Source organism: Spea bombifrons, chromosome 3 (genome assembly GCF_027358695.1).
Source record: "Spea bombifrons isolate aSpeBom1 chromosome 3, aSpeBom1.2.pri, whole genome shotgun sequence".
Lineage (NCBI taxonomy): Eukaryota > Metazoa > Chordata > Amphibia > Anura > Pelobatidae > Spea > Spea bombifrons.
The window spans coordinates 33,797,452-33,818,373 of record NC_071089.1 but is presented as its reverse complement, the minus strand read 5'-3'; the positions used below and the strand labels follow the sequence as shown (position 1 = coordinate 33,818,373).

At 38.5% G+C, this 20,922-nt stretch overlaps 1 protein-coding gene across 2 annotated transcripts; it reads left to right on the top strand.

The window, feature by feature from the left end:
- Positions 1-6,110: 6,110 nt before the first annotated feature.
- WTAP (WT1 associated protein) lies at positions 6,111-20,023 on the top strand. Of its 2 annotated transcripts, XM_053460162.1 has the most exons (8): positions 6,116-6,475; positions 9,187-9,222; positions 9,314-9,369; positions 10,255-10,313; positions 10,552-10,679; positions 13,269-13,447; positions 18,147-18,301; positions 18,798-20,023. In XM_053460162.1, exons 2-8 carry the CDS (start codon positions 9,193-9,195, stop codon positions 19,364-19,366), a joined length of 1,176 nt encoding a protein of 391 aa, XP_053316137.1. In that variant the 5' UTR covers positions 6,116-6,475; positions 9,187-9,192; the 3' UTR covers positions 19,367-20,023. The 2 variants fall into 2 exon arrangements, with proteins under 2 accessions (XP_053316138.1, XP_053316137.1); XM_053460163.1 differs by lacking the exons at positions 18,147-18,301; positions 18,798-20,023 and adding an exon at positions 13,669-14,297 and having other exon boundaries at positions 6,111-6,475.
- Positions 20,024-20,922: the final 899 nt, after the last annotated feature.

Sequence of the window (20,922 nt, the reverse complement as noted above, 5' to 3'; positions counted from 1 at the left end):
GCATGCAATGGAGCATTGTCCTGCATAAAAATCATGGTCTTCTTCAAAGATGCAGACTTTTTTCTGTACCACTGCTTGAAGAAAGTGTCTTCTAAAAACTGGCAGAAGGTTTGGAAGTTGAATTTGAGTCCATCTACAACCCGAAACGGTTCTTCTAGCTCATTTTGGTAATATCTGCCCATACTATTACCCCTTCTCCACCTTGCTGGTGTCTGAGTCTAAGTGAAGCTCTGTGCCCGTTACTGATCCAGCCTGGATTGTCAGGAGTCACTCTCATCTCATTAGTCCATAAAACCTTTGAAAAATCTATCTTCAGATATTTCTTGGCCCAGTCTTGATGTTTCAACACCTTGTACTTCTGGACACTCCAGGTAGGATGCAGTTCTGGAATATGACAGCACAGGAGGATAATGGGTTGCTGGTAGCTTCATGCTTTATTCTTCTCAACTCTAAGGCAGGTAATTTTCTTGCGACCCTGTTGACTATTTGCAACCACACGTTTGATGGTTCTGTGATCACGCCCCAATATCTTAGCAATTTCATAAGTGCTGCATCGCTCTGAAAGACTTTTTACAATTTTTGACCTTTCAGAGTCAGCTAAATCTCCATTTCTGCCCATTTTGCCTGAGAAAATTAAGCTGCCTAATAATTTTGCACACCTTGACATAGGGTGTTCATTTCCTTAGGCCACACCCTACCTCGTTACACAAATACACATCACCTGATATGCTTAAATCCAATAAGTATTCAAATTTATACAGCTTGGAGTTGGAAAATATGCATAAAAATGATGATATGGTCAAGATACTAACTAATAATTGTGCACACAATGTATGAGACCCTTCCGGTCCATCTAGTCTGCCTGTTTTTCCTGATGTAATGGCTCGTCTAAATCAGTCCTTGGTCTCGAATTCTTTATGGCTCTGATATTCTGTTAAAGTATACCTCTAGTTTGAGATTATGACCTCGTGTCTTAACATTTGTCCTCCTTTGACATAAACTTCCCTCCTGTACTTTAATCCCTTAACGACCAATGACGGTCAGCTAACAACAATGGCATGTCTGGCACATCATGGCATTAAACAAACTTAGAAAGTGATCTACGATAATTTTCTTCTCTTAAATGGTGTTGCTGTAATGACTTGATGTCAAGGCATTCAGCAACACCGAGATCGGCATCAGGGGCCATGTCTGGCTGTTCCCCGGGGCCTCAAAGTCTGCCATACTGTGTATGGTGGCGGATGCTCATTTTAAAAGAGTTTAGAAGGGGATCAATGATCCCCTCCTACGCTTCAACGGTGTCGTTGAAATGCCTCCATAGCTAGGCATTCAGCGACATTGAACACCCACCCCAGGACACAACCACTTATAAAACGACTTCGAATATAAGACGAGGTCTTTATAATCGAGCAAATACGGTATTAAAAAAATACGGTTTGATGGGGTAAATTGGAGTGGCCGGCACTCGGCATCAATTGCCGGCACGTAGTGATGAGGGAGCAGTAAAGCAGAGGTCTGAAATGACAGACCTCACGCTCCCACAACTGGATGGAAGATAGAAGATGAGAAAGGTAAGAGATGGGGAGAAAGGGGTGTAAGTGCAGTGTATGTGTATTTATGTGTGTGTAAGGTCAGTGTATGTGTATGGTCAGGTGTGTCTAAGAGCAGTGTAGGTATGTGTGTGTTTGAAAGCTGGTGTGTGTATATATATATATATGTGTGTGTGTTTGTGTGTGTACAGGCAGGGGTGTGTGGTGAGGGCAGTGTATAAATGTGTATGTATGGACAGGCGTATGTTAGTATGTGTGTATATATATATATATATATATATATATGTGTGTGTGTGTGTGTGTAAGGGCAGTGTATGTATGTATGTATATGTCTGTGTATGGGCAGTGTATGTGTATATGTGTGTTTGTAAGCTGGTGTGTACGTGTAAATGTGTGTAAAGGAAGGGGTGTGTGAGGGCAGTGTATGTCTATACATGTGTGTGTGGACAGGCATATGTTAGGGAGAGCTGACCCACCCAATCCAAGCAGGCTTTGTATACAACAACCAGCCAATCAGCGGTAAGGTACATCGCTTGCTGTGAATGGCTGGTTGTTGTATACTGCGTAGAGGGGTAGTCTTATACGGCGAGTATAGCCCAAACTCTATATTTTAACTGGAAAAGTTGGGGTCGTCTTATACGCCGGAAAATACGGTAGTAATATAAATGATGAGGCTTGAAGATTTTAAAATGTTTTATTGGACATAAATTGTTCTGATTGATGCTAAAGTTTTGGTTTATTTCATTGTCATTCAGGTTTTTGTCATACATATACTCTTCAGAACTCAGAAGGAGACCTAAAATAGTTACAATGTTTTGTTTGACTCATTAGGTCTGTACAATGTAATAAAACAGGCCAAATGAATGTCTGACTGCACCACACCACACAACACTTCTTCAACCTGAGCCTTTGGATTCTGCTGTTCTACCAATCCTGCCACTAGAGGGCTCTGCCTTTCCGTAACTTTGGACAGTTATCTAGATTTCACTTTGAACCTGTGTTATGATTAAATTTACCTACATTTCTGACTTTGCAATTGATGCCTTACAGTTGCAAGCCATGTAAATGCACAAACTCTGGTTGGTAAGCACATAAGAAAATGTATACAGTGAGATGTCATATTAGGCAGTGCAAAAAAAAACGACTTATTTTAATTTAGAAAACTAATATACCACCAAGTGGCTCCTTCATCATCTCCTACTACATGTGGCAGGAACCCTATCCTTCTTACCTGGTTTGATTACATTCTCATTGGTTAAATAGCAGTATCTGCAACATGATTTCCCTAAAAGAAACACTATTATAATGTAATTTTCTCCACTAAATATGTGTAGTTCGTACCACTATGTGACAGTAGAACTATGATGGAGCTAAACACACACTTCACAAAAGAGCCAAGCTGTACAAAAGCAAAGACAACAGGAAAAGAAACACTCCCCAAATAAATAATGATTGAGTGTTTTCTACAAGGAGTTCGACGCACAATAGCTTTTGATTCTAACTCCGTTATCAAATCAAGTCGAGTTTCCACAAAGTGATAGGCAAAGTGTTCGTACAAAGACACCAGTATCCGAGGCAAGGTTTGTGAAGGTCCATATAACATCATTAAATTAAATCCACCACATACCTCAATAAATGTCCATCATGAACAATGTTAGTTCCTACGCCTGATTTTGAGTGGATGATGTCTGGAAAATTCTTTGAATTCCAAAAGCCGTTTCAATAAAATCAACAGCAGTTGAAAAGATTCGTGAAATGAGTTTGCACCACACACTTCCATTCTAAGGGAAGGGCTGGCAACTTATGGCTCAGTGGCAGGTAAAGCCAAGAAGCCATCAGCCTCTTGCTTCCCCAGGTAACAAATGCAATGGCACACGTACACACTCTCACACATACTGTAACACACACTCCAACATACACTAACATATGTGCACTCATGCTAAACACACACACTTGCATACATACATTCTTACCCTCTCACCTTGGCTAGAGTTTTTCTTTACTTTGTCCCCCTGCCCATGCCTTTCAACATTTCAAATAATATAAGAGGGACACCTTTGTTTTAGTGGTATGGTTATATGTGTGGCTGTATCAACCTTATGACTTCTAGAAAGTAATTTATGTAACCGAGTTAGGCATTTAGACTTTTAGACCTGAGATACACTCATACCCAGCAAACAGTATGAGCACCTAGGAAAGAGGGATCACTTAAAGTCACAAAAACCAGACTTGGGTGCCGGCGGAAAGTTGATGTTCGTTGGAAAAAAATTCTTCGTATTCGATGAAGTCCAACATTTTCCTTTTAAGAAATCAATTAGTTTGTCTGGTTGCCATGGAGACAAGAAATTAACACGTAAAAGTTCAATAGGGAATTTGAAACCAATGGATAGAAGAAATAAGGCCAAAATTAGGTTAGTTATAGGGTTAAGGTTAACTGGTAGTGAACTAGTTAAATTGTCTTGGGACTGCAAGTTTGCACCACCATATGCAAATTTATATATGGTCTGGTGACAGGAACACTATTTGTTTTGTCAAGAGAATCCCTTTAGGAAGAATATTATTTTCTTTGGTCGCTATATTGATGATTTACTTTTAATATGGCAGGGTGAACCAGAACAGATAGATTCTTTCTTTTGTACATTAATCACAACGATATTAATTTGACTTTTACCCATGAATTTCATTTCTGGACCTTTGGCTTCAGGGAGACACATCTAACATTTACAAAAAAGGTGTCTGACAACATACTCTTACATGCTAAAAGCTGCCATCCAGGGCATGTTAGAAGAAGCGTCCCTACCAGTCAATTTGTAAGGTTAAGGAGGAATTGCTCTTTGGACAAAACCTTTGAATCGCAGGCTACTGATCTCTCTGATCGCTTCAGAGCCAGGGGCTATAGAGATAAATACATTACTAGGCCTTTGCAACTGGCTATAGGGAGAACATGCCAGGACCTCTTAGCTAATAAAAATTATGACCAAAATAATAATGAGTTTAATGATATTGTGTCGTTTGTTACTCCCTATAGCCAAGAATTTAATACGATTTGAAGCATAATTCATAAACATTTAGCCTTCCTCAAAACAGATGAGGTGCATGGTAAAATAGTGAAACAGGGCATAAGATTTGTCCCCAAAAAAGCATGCTCCCTGGCCAACAAACTCTCTTCAAGCCAGCTTCCTAGGATCAATAATATTAAAACTCGCAATTGGCTGGATAGTACAGGACTGTTCCCCTGTGGTCATAATATATGCAAGTGTAGTACATTTGTAAATAGGTCTAGAGAGTTTAAATCTTCAGTCACTAATGCGACGCATACTGTTGAACAATATACCTATTTTTTTTTATAAATGTTCCCTATGAATCCTCACATAATTAGGTAAAGTGATGGAAAATCCCATCCAAGTTTATCAATTCAGGTGTCCTGATTTCAGAAATACCTAATTAATATAGTTTTTCCATACTTTCCCAGCACTTATAGGGAACATACTATAAGGTGTACATTATTCGTAGAATTTTTATGCTTATGGCTTAATGGGTCTGGGGGTTGTGAACAGGGGCAGGAGGGTTATACTGGGTAGATGTTGTGTTACGGCAAATCGATGTAAGTTTTTTATTATTATTATTATCTTTTTTATATATTTTTTTTATTTTATTTTAAAAACTTTAGAGAGTCTTAGACACTGTGCGAAATGGCAGGCTGAGGCTCACCAAGTCTCATACAGAAGAATCTCACTCTGTAAAATGCTCAGATGCAGCACAGCAGTATCATATTTTTTTTCTTCGAAAGACGCAGAACAGCCATTGGACAAGCCTTCAGCATGATGTGACAGAAGTGAGCTTATTGAACAAAGATCAGCTCACTCAATGTCTCTCAACAAGCAGGCAAAATGGCGAGATTCTCCTCCTTAGTGTAGGTAAAATGGCGGCCGCGGCAACTAAAGAAGATCTTCATATAGTGCACATTAGTTATTAATTTCTTTTGTCCAATATTGCATTTGTTTGTTAATTCGTTATTTAGAGGAATGGACAATGGTAACATTCAGCATGAAAACGCATTTGTCCGAAAACGAATGAGCATACCTGGGAACTTCTCAGCTCCGGCTACGCGGAGCCTTCCCTTGCGGGACGCGGCCAGTACTGCACACTGACACCCCCCTGTAAAGGGAAAAATGGGCAGGGGTCGCGACCTGGAGGATTCGGGTCTTGACCCGGAGAACCGGAGGAGCAACGCTCAGCCAGCAATCTCCAGGTCAAACCCGGAGAGTTCCCAGGTATGCGAAGATCAGCTTGCCACATATGTTGTCTACTTGCCCAAACGCATTTGTATCATTTACTTGAGATAAATTGTTGTCTGTGTCCATTTAAATGATTTACATTAGAAAAAGTGATATGCGAGTCATTATTAATATGGACTGGCATACAGATTGATTCCTATTTTAATTTGTATGTTACTAAACCAATCCTTGTCAATCTCAGCTTCTTAACAGCCAGCAGTGAGGACAAGATAACGGGGAAGAAGACCTCTGTCGCCATTTACCTCAGCGAGCCAACTCTCTGTATAGGAGGTGCAGTTGGCGGGATAGACAGGCGTAAAGCGGTCACTAGGGGTGTGTCAGCGTGTAACATGGAGGCTGGGCTTGTTTCATTTCCTCCTCCACCGCCATTTTGCGTCGGAGGCACCCAGAGAGAAAGAAAATAGAAGAGGGAAAGTAAAAGAGGTGGATAAAACCGAGCGGAAACCAAAGGAGACGCTGTCACGAAACAGAATCTACCGAGTATACGAGGCGACGTTTTAGCTCGTGGAACAGTACGCGCCACACGCACCAGACTTATCCCCTCGCCCCGGTGTCCGCATTAGCCCTCGGAGAGGGAGGTGTGGGTGAGAAGCAGGAGCCGCCCGGGCTGCGCAGCTCCACTACGAGGTGAGAGGCCGCGGTATTTTAGGCGGTGCACGCGAATTAAGGCCCGTGTGGCGAGGCCGTGGGGTTTTTAGCCGTGGATTCATGTAGTCCAGGATCTGCGTTACGCCTCCACGTTATAAAAATGGCGGAGCGGGAACTTGGTGCGGCCTTAGGATGGAGACAGTCGTTGCTACTAGGCCCAAGGGCAGAGAAACTGCCTCTTATTCTATTTATGTTTTATTGGAATACAAAATTTAGAATCGCGCCAGTGGCCGTCTGGATTACGGCAGCCTGGGGCGCACGGTATGCGGGGACAGCAAGTACATCCAGATATCCTCCTCAGAAATAGAATTATTCAGCCTTTGCTCGCCAAAAAGAAAAAACATAGTAGCCACCGTCACTGTTTTCCACTCACGCTATGAATGCAGAAGGGTTCTTGTAAGATAAACTAAGGCGTCCAAAGTAATATTTCAGGAGCCCTGGCTACGTGATTAGCGTTTTGTTTCAAATGTGGCCATTATTTGAGGGACACTATTCAGTAAACTTAAAGGCAGTCGCTTTACGCACCTGCTTCTTCCAGAATTTCCATTTAATTGCAGTTTTAGTAAAGGAAATGTTTCATCGTTAGGGTTAATGTTTTCTGTGGGACGTTAAGCAATAAGATGGGGACGCTTTTTTTTTTCTACTATTGTGATCTCGATGATGCTTTTGGGCATGTTTTAAGATTTGATATATTGATGGGCAGTTAATGTAAGTCTATAAAAAGATTTTACAGCCATTGATTTTTCATTTCAGTTCAGACCATTACTTGAAGTGCATCTCGATCACATTCTTATTCACGGTGTAGCACGAGGCAGTTTACTGATTGCTGACTTTCGTTGTCTCATCTCGCTAAGTTGAGTGTTTTTTGTCTGGTATGGAGACGCAAGCTGTTCCTGTCATGTCTGTTGTGGATTTCTTAAGTGAGATGCACATTAGAAAAGAAAAATCACATGATCACAGTAATGGTTTAGGTTTCAGTATGTTATACCTTGAATTGAACAGATACGAAGTATCACAGGGCTGCATCTGTGTGATTGGGAGATTTAATAACAAGCGCAGTGCTTCGGCCATTCACCGTTTTGGTTAATTTAAAGCCGAAAACCATGGTTTTGAAGTAGCTCACCGTACCCCGTGTTTATTTCCTGCTTTGTAGACTAAATCTGTATTTCCATCCAGGTTAAATGGAATTTGGCGTTCAGATTTTATGGTTATCTCTTGCTCAAGCTGCCTTTCTGTCCTCTTGGTCGATTGGGATTTGTTAGTGATTTCTGTTTGCATGAAGGATGGATCTCTCCCCTGTGTGACAGTGCGGCAAAGTAAATAATGCCGTATTCTGTGTTAAAATATATTTCTCCGTGAAACAGTGGATGCATTTAGGGGATAACGTGATTTTATGGAATAGTAAAATGTTAAAAAAGAAAAAAGCAACTCGGCAGTAACCGTAATGTTGTTACCATAGCAACAAAAGGGATGTCGCTACTGATGTACAAACTGACACTGAAATATATTTTATATAAAACTCAGTGATATGCCTGCTTTTATTTAACCCTTTATGCAACTGGGCATAGCCTGAGCTGTTGCAGCATGACACTAGTGGGTCACAGAAACTGGCTTCCACCTTTAGAGGATGCAATTTATCTGTAATGTGTGTGATGCTAGGTGATCAATAAACGCTGGGGTAGGGAGCTACATGTCCCGACCCTTCGCACTCGGGTTAAATGCAAAAGCATCACTTTAGACTGTAAGATTTTAATTAGATGGTGCAGCTGCATTATATGGATACAGGTCTCTCAGGGCCACATCTATTCTGAAAAACAAGCTTTATCCCTTGATACTGTGGATCTTTCCCCGTTATTTGTCAGGTCAGATTGTGGATTCTCCAAGATTGTGCAAGTGGCAGTTTAATTTCTTATTTGCAATGGTATGTTTAAGGATTGCAACACTTGGTGTCCATTGGTTTCCCTTCCTCTATTGTAGGTTTATTTTTAGTTGTTTGGTTTTTTTTGAAAGAGTACTCAACAATGACTGATCGGGGGCACTTTCCATGCATGAGTTTTGTTACTTTTTTATGTCTTAACAGCTGTGACTTGCTTATTGGTGCAGAAATCCAACAGGTTCAGCATATCTTGTGGCGAACCTGATAATTGTTTTATTGTTAAAACATGTTGCAAGAAAAAACTTCAGTTTCATTGACTTCAAAGGAGAGCTATAGCCATCCCAACTTTTAGCCAACTAACTTTTATTAACTAGCTACTGGATGTTTTTTCTTGTAATAAAATGCCCTTTGATCCCCCACTTGTCTCTTAATTGCAATTACGATAAGAGTAAAGCTGTAAAAAATTGTCATGTTGCTCGCTTTACTTTTATCTTAGGGGGGGATGCATTTTACTGACATTTAAATGTTTGTTTTTCAACCACTGTGCTTTAAGACACTAGGTTAACAAATAACATCATTCAAATGTTGTCAGTACAGAACCTATCCTCCTAATATGAAAGTAAAGAGTGCAACATGACAACCTTTATTCTATTTTTTCTGTTTATATCAACATATATCACTAAGTGTTTTTTTTTCCTTTTAATCAAGAATCTGTTTATTTAAAAAAAAAAAGCATGTGACAGGTTATAGGCTGGGCCTAATACGCAACCACGTGTTTATTGAAACTTCCTTTTCTTTGTTTTCTCTCCTTCAGGTCACCATGACAAATGAAGAACCCCTCCCAAAAAAGGTCAGTCCACAATCTACTAATTATTCTAAGCTGCATTTCCATTGATGTTCAGTCAGTTTTTTAAATTGGAAACTTGTTTGATTTTCTTCAGGTTCGCCTCAATGAAGCAGACTTCAAGGTGTTGACCAGGGAAGAGCTATTTGTGAGGTAACGTTTTGGTACCTATTGTTACCCCACTGGTTGGTTAATCAATTAAAAGGTGCAAGCTGCATTCTGCTCAGCCACACAGAAGTAATTAATCTTTATTTGCAAACAGTACAGCTTTTCTAGGTATCTAAAATATATTGTCAGCTTGCTGTGATGAACGAGTTGGGTAAGGTCAGAAAGTTGCATGTAAAAGGTGGTACACCCTGGTAACAAATTACATGTTCCTGTTGATTGGGCAGATCGATGTATTGCTATAGTGGTAGGACTACTTTGAGGCCAGATGGAGTTTAGACTGGATCTTTCACCAAAAATAGGCTTGCCTTCTGTAAAGGGGGTTAAAAAAACCCCCGTGTCAGTAAGATTTTTTTTATTATTTAATGTGATTCAAATTAAACATAAAATTCTGTCGTTTTTATCACTAGTACCATAATCACAGTTTTGTGTCTGAAAATGTGTGGAAAATAAGTTAAATGATGATTTCAGTAACTTGAAGAAAGAAGAGCAGGAGTACCTGATGACATGCGGATTATATGGTGCACAGGAAGCTAGTTAATATTCTGAATTGCTATAAATTACCACCACCAGAGCTCCGTTATGTACAATAGTACCAAAAAAGGCTCCAATGTATAGGTAGATTTCTAAGAATTTCTTGGTGACTGGATTTGCCAAAAAGTAAGTGTTGGCAAGTTTAAACTTTTTAGTTAGGTGAACCTATTCATATAGTTAGAAATTTAAATTTGGTTTCTTAAACATGGTGGTCTATGATAATTTAAATGATTAACCATCTGCACCAACTCTGCCAGTAGCAACTAACAAGTAAACATTTCTAAAAATGTAGAGAAATTAATATAAGCTCTGTATGTCTTGTGTTCACATTAACTGTAGGTGGAAGCAGTATGAATCGTATGTGCAAGCTCTGGAGAACAAGTACACAGATCTGAACTGTAAGTAAAAACAAAACAAAAAAAAATAATTCGAATTCAGTAATATGTTACCATGTTATATCTTTTTGTGTTATGGCAAGAATTTAAATGTACTTGCCTCAAACTTTTTGGGGGGGCATGGTAGTGATATTTATTTCAGTGGACTTCTAGCTTCGGAAGGTGTGTAATAACTACACCTTTGTGAAAATACTGTAGTCTCAGTCACAATTGATTTGTGTTCCATATGTTTTGTCTCCAGCCAATGATGTGTCGGGACTAAGAGAATCTGAGGAAAAGCTAAAACAGCAACAGCAAGAGTCTGCTCGAAGGGAGAACATACTGGTGATGAGATTGGCCACCAAGGAGCAGGAGATGCAGGAGTGCACGGTTAGTATATTTGATTCATGTATTGTTTTCATGTTGTTTTTTTAATACTAGTTTTATGTATTCTTTTATTTGGCTCTACTCCCTACTCGCTTGATAAGTGTTACCCTCCCTGTCAGATTTTGTGCACTGTTGCATATACTTTTACATTCAGCAAGTGACATCCGACATCCAACATCAACATTTGTGTTTTTATGTTTAGAGGAGAAAGGGTAAACACTGGGTCTTGTTTGGGCCTGCACAGTATCTATCATTTGAAGCAGGTTTGGATTGTTGTCTGTCCTGCCAACATCTCTTGCCAAAATGCAAGGCATAAAACTCATCCATGAACTCACAAAGGATGCATCTGCAGGTCTCTCTTGCCTAAGTTATGGTCTGTGTTAATGACTCCAATATCAAAAAGACAAAGGGAAAATGTGGAATTAATACAACATGCCATCATTTACGGGACCGATAATTCTACTTTGTTTCCGGGGTACTATTGAGAAGATTTTTGGACCAACTGTTCATAAACTGGGGCATGCAGCAAGACAATAAGAAACACACAAGTATACATCTAAATCCAGATAAAACAAGACGTTCAAGGTTTTGGAATGGCTTTGATCAAACCCCCAAATGTCACCAAGTTAAAGTGGTTCTACATGGAGGAGTAAGCCAAATTTTGCTCCATAGCAGATTGATAGATTAACCAGTAACTAGAAGGAGTTTGTGTGTATTGTTGCTCAAGCAGACATGAGGAGGCTTTGGATCTTAAGAAAACAATGTATCACGTGGGGGCACTTTGTGTTGCTTACAGTTTTACGTATTAACATTCTTTTTTTCATGCCCCCCCCCCATTTTCCATCTAAACCTTCAGTTCCAAATAGATATACATCTCCATGCATATAAAACACCACCTCCTTTTCCATGCTCATCTCTTTGCATGTGAGGGCCTTCTGTATTTGGCGGGTAAATCTGACCCAGAGTCATGTTCAGCTCCATATCAGTCTTCATACCTTTTTAAATGCTAGGTTAATGTTACCAAACTCCAGCATTGTTGAAAAATTTAGAGACCCTTATCTTAGTGGGCAAATCCCCCCTTTGTCTGCCTTCCCAGTGCTACCACATTGTTTTACTTGGTTTTTGGCCAGCTTTATTGAAGATATTTAAACAAGAGCCAGCATGGTAACTGCAACATAGTAATTGCCCTTAAATATAAATTTATAACTGTTGTTGTGACAATCCTAACAATAAAAATAGAACGAGAGACGCATCAGAAACTTCAACACTTAATACTCAAAATCCTAAATAGTACCATTAGGTGCAAATGATGCAGTTTTCACATTTGCCATTACTTTATGTATAATGTTTAACTGCTTTTGATTTCAATCAGTTTTCTTATAAACAAATGTAAAATCCATCAAAATACAATTCAATTGACATCTGCCATTTAAAATGCCAGTTTCAAAAACTTGAAATAGTTGAATGCCCGTGGCACGTATTACATTGCTGCATGTAGCAATTGTTGTTATGCAAACTGTTTCCCAGTCAAGTACTTTCATGGGACTAACTTGAAGCAATGTGGTTTTTATTGTCCTAACTAATGACTGTGAAATGTTGCTGTTATATTGCAGACATTTTTAGAACATTATTTTTAGTAAAATATGTACCATTTGTAGCATTTATGTACTCAAAACAACATTTTTCATATGTTATTATCGCTAACATTTGTACTTGGGAGCACATTTGTTTATGGATCATCAATGCTACCTGCAATTTGTGTATACAAGGCCTGAGATGAACTCGTGTTCTGTAGAAGAAAATTTGTTCTTTATCACCATGACTTAAAAAAAAAAATTCTCTATGCGATTTCATTCTTATTATAGTAAAGTAGATTTTTGCAATAGTAATGTCAGTGTCTGCATATAAAACAAGTTTGAGGAATAGGAAACAAAAACCTACTTTTGTTCACAGCTGTATACAACAATGAGATTTGTTTTTCTCCTAGGTACTTCCCCCTTTAAAACAGTCAGTCTTAATGATTGCCCTTCAGCTGTTAAGATAACTATTTATGGTATATTATTTCACGGTTTTACTGTAGCCACTTTTTAGTTATACCATTAGGCCCTCGGCATCACAAACTTCTGATATTAAAAAAAAAAACAAAAAACTGTAGAAGTGCATATATATATATTGAATAGGTGTAAGATACATTAAACTTTTTAATAAGAATCATGCCTCAAACCACCTATTGCAATATTCATGGTTAGTGGAGACAGTGTCATGTATTTGGTTCAGTCTTCGTTGCAGCCGTATTAGCTATTTACCAATTGCTTGCTTCAGATGGGAACTGTTGTCTTTATAATTATTAGTAATCTATGACATAACATTTATTGTTTTTTTTGGTCAGTGTAACTAAGATATTTAGTTCGAACATTTGCATCGAGGAGCCTGAGATGTAGTAAAAGATTTCAAGCCTAGCATAATCTAATCAACTTTCTGTCCTCAAACTGCATCTGTACCAAAACATTACCATCTGTCTCTGTACAATAACCTTTGCTTTTGTAGTTTTAATGATGACCTTCTAATAACTGTTTGGATTCCTCTGTGCAGAATCAAATTCAACACCTCAAGCAAGTCCAGCAGCCAAGTGTTGCCCAGCTGAGAACAACAATGGTTGACCCAGCCATCAACTTGTTTTTCCTCAAAATGAAAGGTGAACTGGAACAGACTAAAGACAAACTGGAACAAGCCCAAAATGAACTGAGTGCCTGGAAATTTACGCCTGATAGGTAAACAAACCAAATACTCCCCAGTCAAGACTTCCCTGACAATCCCACTGCGAGAATGCTATGGTGGGATGGCCAAGTACTCGTTTTGCACCAAGACTCAGACTATTGTGAGCAACAAAAAGCCACATTCTTACACTGTCCAGCTTGTATTGCTTAATGTAAAACTTATCAGATGAACCTTGTATTTCAGCTTTTTATTTTCCTCCCCTCATTTGCTTCAGAGGCCTGAGATCGTCGGACTATTCCGAAGAAGCGGCCGCTTCCGGTCCCCATTTTCTAGAACACTTAGACACTTGAAAAAAAAAATGGTTCTGATTGAAGAAAATAGAGGGAGCAAAAGAAGTCTGGCACAATGTGTCGGCAGCCATTTATGGAGGAGAGAACCTAGTGATTTTTATTTTTCCTTATAAATCATGAATTGATCATGTAAAAAGTCCCATAAAAATGTAAAAGGCGGAATGTTTTTTTGCTCTTAATTATGAGCCTAGTGACTTATAGACACTAAGTCCGTATTTCCAAGTAAGACTCTGGATTTCGTGATTGTTCATTGAACTGCTGGGCCCAACCTCAAACTAAGGTGATTTTTGCTTTAAATGGGTTATTGTCCAGTAGCCCTGGGCTTGAAACGGTGACTTATCGCACCAGAGTAGTGTATGCTTCAGAACAACCGGCTAGTATAGTACACAATTGTAATTTGTGTGCTTTAAGCATACCGCTCTGATGTTTGATAAAACAATGGACTTAAAACAAAAATGCAAATATGCTAATGGTGTGGTAAAAACCTCCACGGAAACTCGAAGAGAAACGTTTTGCGTTTAATTATTGCAAAGCTAGCTGTGAGAAACAAAAACCACGTGTTGAATTTTTCTTCAGAGAATGCGCTCTGGTCTTTATTTTTTTGAGGCTGTAGGCTTACTTTGAGGTGTTTGCACTTGTCCTAGCATTCTCTTTTTTTATATCGCTTACATAAGCCACGCTGTAGCACAGAAGACCAAGAAAGGCGTTGGTTAAATATACACTGTGCTGTGTTTGAAAAGAGGGATACTTTTATTTTTTTGTAACCCAAACCTGAGGATGCTCGGGTAGTAAATGATTAAGCATACATGCGTGCTGATCTGTACATATGCTATATTTTAAAGTCATTTCTTCTGTGAAGAACATTTGATAAACTGAACTAAAATATTCTGCATTTACCATTTTTCACATTGTGGCTGCAGAAGGTATAAACTAAAGCATTAATGTCTTTCTTTCCCTGAGGTTTGTTGTTTAATATGTGTATTCTGTTCAACCAAACCTTAAGTATCTACTTCGAGCATGATGTCAGGTAAGCTGTCTAGGTTGTGATGGTTCATTTGCAGATGGCACCTTGGTTGGCAGTGATGAACAGGTTCATTTTAAACTGAGTGTTATAAATGGGGGTTTTAACTTGGTCCACTCTTATGGTTTGGTATAAAACAAGTTTAGAAGCTTTAAGTTTTTATATTGAAATTGTAATGTTTTAAAATGTATGTCATGTGTTTTTTTATGTTTTTCTTTAGAGAGAATATGTGCCATTAGGAAAATACTTAGTTTCTTACATGAAAATAGCCTTGTTTGTTAACCCCTCCTTTTTTTTTTTCTTTAACCCAGAATATTAAATACTGGATATTTAAAGTAAGACAAGGCAGCCTATTATATATACTTAAGGCAATACTTATTTGTATTTAGCAATGTAAGGTATGGTGGTTGGAAAGGAGAATTGGTTTGATGAAATTTTTAACTTGGTCACTGAATTTTGTCTGTTTCAGAATTGTTTGCAAATGTTATCTGATTAAGTTGGTTTATTTTCCTTGTTTTGCTTTAAGATGGCCTATTTGGGGGGGGTGCAGACTGTGACCAATGACCCTGATTAAGTTTACTGCTTTGCTCCTCGCAAGCAGTACCAAGTTGGTGTGCAAAATCTTGGTTATTCTTAAAGTAAGCCAGCAAAACGGTACATTTAAGTGTTGGGGGGGAAAACACTTGTGTGACAGAACATAATTCCATAACTGTTGCATCTGATTTGTGGTTCTTTTCCACACTCCATAAAATTGCAGGAAAAATGCTTCTAGCTGTAACAGGAGCAACATTTTGGAACAAAGAAGTATGAATTTGTGGAACGTCTCAAAATCACTGACTAGTTATTTTTGCTTTTAATTTATGGCTATTTTTTTCTTTAGCTGTCTCAAGACATCCTGCTAATTTTGTTAATTTTTGGAACTAAATCATGTTTGTTCATTTAGTCCCTTTTCGTGAAGTGTATTTATAAAGCATAGCCCTCCCCCCAGCCTCATTAACATTCTCTTCCAGTGGCTGCTACAAAGGTTTATACTTTGACCAGACACAGAATTAGTATTTGTTTTGAGCCAATCCCTTTTGCGACTGGATTATTGCTGAAGTGTGTTAAAAAAGTTAGTTTGCATGAAAGTTAAATATTTCAAATTGGGCATTAAAATTGCTTTTTTTTGTTATTTGTTTCCTCTTGAGTCACACAAAGTAGATTATTGGGAGTTGTAAATAATATACCTGAACTTTGATAGCATGATTTTTTTTAAGAGCAGAAACCCAATTTAACGTGAAACCTATTTAATTTTATATTGAAAAGCCGTGGAAATAATTTTTTTAGGTTAATGCATTAATATTCAAGTTTAGTAATGCTCAGAATGGATGACGTTGGCAGTTAAACTGTTCATCCATTGTCTTACCAGTGTAAAACACTTTATCCTAGTTGAGTTGTAAATGTACAACTTTAAAATCTTAAAGTTTATAGCTTGCCAGGAATGGTGCATGAGGTTAAACGCTGCACAGACTTTATACTACAAATTAGAATATTTAGTGGCTTTATTAAAACTACCTTTAGTTTTCAGTCACTGCTCATTAATTTTCAGGTTAAAATGTATGTCCTGTTTTACCTCAACAGTATTACCTTTGGCATGTGGGGTAAAAATGTAAATAAGGCTTGGTATCGCCAATATGATTCCTTATCACTCCTGTTTCTATGGGAAATAGAGGGAAGGAGAATGCCACCACATTGAAATTAGATCAGTTCTACAGTGTGTATAGTTTGCCGAACAGAAAAGGTGAACTGAGGTCTGGGGGTTGTTTTTAAATAAAGGTTAGTCAATTATTCTTTTGAGGGTGGCGAGCCAAACAGTTCAGGTCTCTTTGAAGCCCCTGATTAAAAAATAAACTTTTGCATCTGCCTCTTCTGTCTCGCACACTCACCAGAATGTACCCTAATTCACCAGAATACATCCTTCTAAGTTTATTTAAAAGAAAGACCGTCCCGCTTTTTGGCCAGAGGGTTTGAAATATAGCATGGATAGAAAAGAGGCGAGGTGATTAAAGTTCAGTTTTAAATACACCCAGAGAATGTTTGCTTCCGTGCCTACATCACTTGTTTCATCCAGTACATTGCAGTTGCACATCTGTTAAACATCCATGTTTGTTAAATACCTGGTCATTGAAATTGGGATGTTCTTTAATCTGACCTGAAAATTAAAGGAGTGTGCAAACTTTTTTGCAATAACTGGAAGATCATTAAAATTGCGGGCTCTCTCTCGCTCTCTCTACATATAGCTAGAGAGAGAGAGAGATAGCGCAATTTTAATGATCTCCCAGTTATTGCAAATAACTTTGCACGCTAATATATATATATATATATATATATATATATATATATATATATATATATATATATATATATATATATATATATATATATATATATATATATAGCACAGTTTTAACGTTTTCATTAAATTCCAGCAAAGATTTGTGCTAGATTAAATTTTTTTCTTGCATTCGTTGGTGAGCAAACAGATACCTTTTTGTTACTCATTAACCTGGTTTGAGACAAAAGCTAAACTTTTTAGATTATAGCTGTTATGGAGAGTCATTTTAGGCCATTTCTAACAATAATTTACTAAGCTGTTACAATATAATTACTTAAAGCATCAGTTAAAGGTCCACCCCGACCCCATTTTCATGTTAAGTGTATACTGGAGTCCGTTTTGCATCGACCCAAATTTATTTTACAGCATGCAGATCGATGCAGGCTTCTTTTGTTTATTGGCACTAAATAAAGTGAGATTTCTGTCTCTGCTGGCTGCTTCTACTGAAATCAGGAACATGTAAACTTCTTGCACATGGCTTACTAGCCCTCCTATTCAAGGCTATGGGACACATGCTCCCATTGAAATCAGGGGGAGGCTAGCTCTGGATGCTGAGTTTTAATTGACATACACTTAAATGGTTAACACTATTGATTTCTGTGCTAGCTTCCTGCTAATACTTGCTGGTTTCAGTAGAGACAGCTGGAGATGAGTTAAATGAGGCCGACTGTGTTCATTTCATGAGACCATTCACTCAAATCTGAAATATATTCTTATTGCTTAACAGCCACAATGCTACATGCTCTGGGTGAGATCCATTCTGAATTTACAGGTGGCTTAGGATAGTGTAAATCCTTCTAGAATGAATTGTGAAAGGAGAAGATCGCCATCCTCTGGAAGAACATTGAGTATCTAGGCAAGAAACCTGCCTTCAAAATATTCCTTGAGAAAAGATGAATCGTTTTAAAAATGCTGGATTTCCTGAATAGAGCTTCTTACGGTGGTGCGGCTGAATATGCAGACTAATCAGATGTCAATGTTTTTGACACGTGACTCTTTCTTTACAGCCAAACAGGGAAAAAGTTAATGGCAAAGTGTCGAATGCTCATCCAGGAGAATCAGGAATTGGGGAGGCAGCTGTCCCAAGGCCGCATTGCACAGCTTGAGGCAGAATTGGCATTACAGAAGAAATATAGTGAAGAACTGAAAAGCAGTCAAGATGGTAAGAGCGGTCATTTCATTATAGTTCATAGACGCATCAAATCCCTTTGGTTAAATTGTCAGTCAGCTTGCCCAGTCATACCACAAAGCTAGTAATGTCTCCTTTTTAAACTGCACTTCATTTGTCCAGTAAAGAGAAGCCATTCTTCTGCTAATTTCACATACTTTCTGTGATAAAATATACAGGTAACAAAAAGTGATGTTCAACAGATTCTTGCTGATCTAACAGGGCTAGAGTAGTAGAACCCCAGCAGCTACAGGCCTACCGATTGGCTGCTCCTGAATTATATGCAAAGACTCTAGTGTCACTGGCCATAGTTTTTAGAGAGAAAGCCTTATAACCTGGGATGTCCCAGGGTTTGGTTTAGGGCCACATTTTAGCAATTATGGACTGCATTACATGTGTGCGTTTTACAAACTACATCTTATGTTAGTGTTTTCATTATCCTCGTTTATTTTTAATGGATCTGGTCAATGGTTTGTTTTCCTTGCTGCAGAACTGAATGATTTCATCATCCAGTTGGATGAAGAGGTAGAGGGCATGCAGAGCACAATCTTGGTACTGCAGCAACAGCTGAAAGAGTCCCGGCAGCAACTGTCACAGTTCCAGCAACAGCAAAGCTTGGGTAACAGGTCGCTGTCCGAGCCTAAAGAAGACTCCGAGATTGCTGGCAAAGACTGCAGCCGGCTGCCAAACGGACCGAGTAACGGTGGGTCCTCCCACCAGAGAACTCACAGCTCAGCGGGGCTTTACAGGGAAGGAAGCAGCACAGAAGAGGACTTTCCAGCGTCTCCTGTGAATGAAGGCAAACTTTCAAACCACTCAGATGAGAGAACTGGTAGGGGTGGGAGCAGTTACATGAATCAGCTTAGTACTGGGTACGAGAGTGTAGACTCTCCCACTGGCAGTGAGAACTCTCTCACTCACCATTCAAATGACACAGACTCCAACCATGACTCTCAGGAGGAGAAGCCAGTGAGTGGGAAAGGCAAAAGAACTGCGGGCTCACGCCATATTCAGAATGGTTTGGACTCTAGTGTGAATGTACAGGGTTCTGTATTGTAAATTAAAACTAATTTTGACATTTCCCCCCCCCTTTACTTTTTTTATACATCGTTTAATTTTGAGAACATATTGTCCACAAATAGTGCATATTTTGTCACAGATTTGCCTTTGAGTTTTTTCGTTGGTTAACGTAATACCTCCTGCCAATTTGGACGTTTTAACAGTTAGTTTATTTGAAAGTTAAAAATTGACATTTTGTGTAGACCATTTATTTTATGTGAGTTAATGCGAAATTTAAGAACAAGTTCTGAAATAATATAATGTCTGTACAACTGTTGATATCTAAAATATTTGCTGTGTAAGGGCATTCTCACCAACTTCTCTGAGCTCTTTAGACCTAATCAACTCGTCATGGTATCGTGAAAGTTTGGCTGCCAAAGTTTACCCGTAGTATAGTTTTATCACACACAGTTGGATTCATAGGGAAGTATGTTGGTAATTTCAGTGTTAATTGCAGTTTTTTTTCCTCACTTTATTGGCAACCATCTGTACATACTTATTTTTCTTCAATAAATGGCTGAATATTTGAGACTGTGCAGATAACTACTCAGTTTTAAAATTGGCTGTATCTTGTTTATGCATATGATTCTGTGACTCCAATATTACCTTGCCTGTACTGACCAAACCAAAATAAAGATTTTTAATAATGTCACCTCATATCCCCTTGAATTGTAATTTGTAATTTCTTTGCCTGAAAATATGCAGCATATTAACAAGGTTAGAACTATAATAAGAATTTTTCAGGCATAGGCATGATGAATATTTTGCTTTGCTGCATACATGATGTGCAGACAGAGCTAGCAGCTGCTTAAATGAACAAGGTAAGTGTCCGGTCTATAAGAATTAATTGGGAATAGTTTTGTTTTTTGTACTGCAAGTGGTTATAGGTTTTTCCTTCTTAGCAAACTGGGAATAAAACTGCGTGGAACCGCAATAAGCATGCATGGTCTGCAAGCACTTGGCACTACATTGAGCCTAAAAAACGAACCTTGAAGGACATCTGGGACGGGTGGATCTAAAAGATTGCCATGTATGTGCCAGGTAGTTATAAACCTAATTACATTTTACTAAACTGACGTAGACACTGAATTTAGTCACAGATGAGAACCATTCAGTCCTACTAGTCTGTCCATTTTTCCTGATCCCTTAATCAGGAATTGGTCTTATCTTAGATTCAGGATACCTTTTTATGCCTATCCCATGCATGTTTACATTTCCTCATTTTAAATGGCCTCTACAACTTCTGGGAGGCTGTTCAATGTATCTTTCACCCTCTCAGTAAAGTATTGGCTAACCCCCTTCTATTTAATAGTATCTGCCCTTGGTTTAAAAAATGGACACTGTCATGTTGCAAAGATGAACGCCCCCAAAAGGTATGCAAATCTCTATGCGAAATAGTGGAGACGTAACATTCAGAAAATCTTGAGAAATGTATCACTGCTTAAGCTGCGCGGAAACGTTTTCTTTGCTTAAAGGAGGACTCCCGCCATGTTTAAATAAGATTAAAGTTTTCAAGAGTGTTGCGTTTTGGATTTTTTTTTTTTTTTTTATTATAA

Excerpts from the sequence above, each read along its gene's own strand:
- WTAP (XM_053460162.1), top strand. The coding sequence starts at position 9,193 with ATGACAAATGAAGAACCCCTCCCAAAAAAG. Across the intron at positions 9,223-9,313 it reads AAGAACCCCTCCCAAAAAAG|GTTCGCCTCAATGAAGCAGA; the intron begins GTCAGTCCACAA and ends GATTTTCTTCAG. Across the intron at positions 9,370-10,254 it reads AGGGAAGAGCTATTTGTGAG|GTGGAAGCAGTATGAATCGT; the intron begins GTAACGTTTTGG and ends CATTAACTGTAG.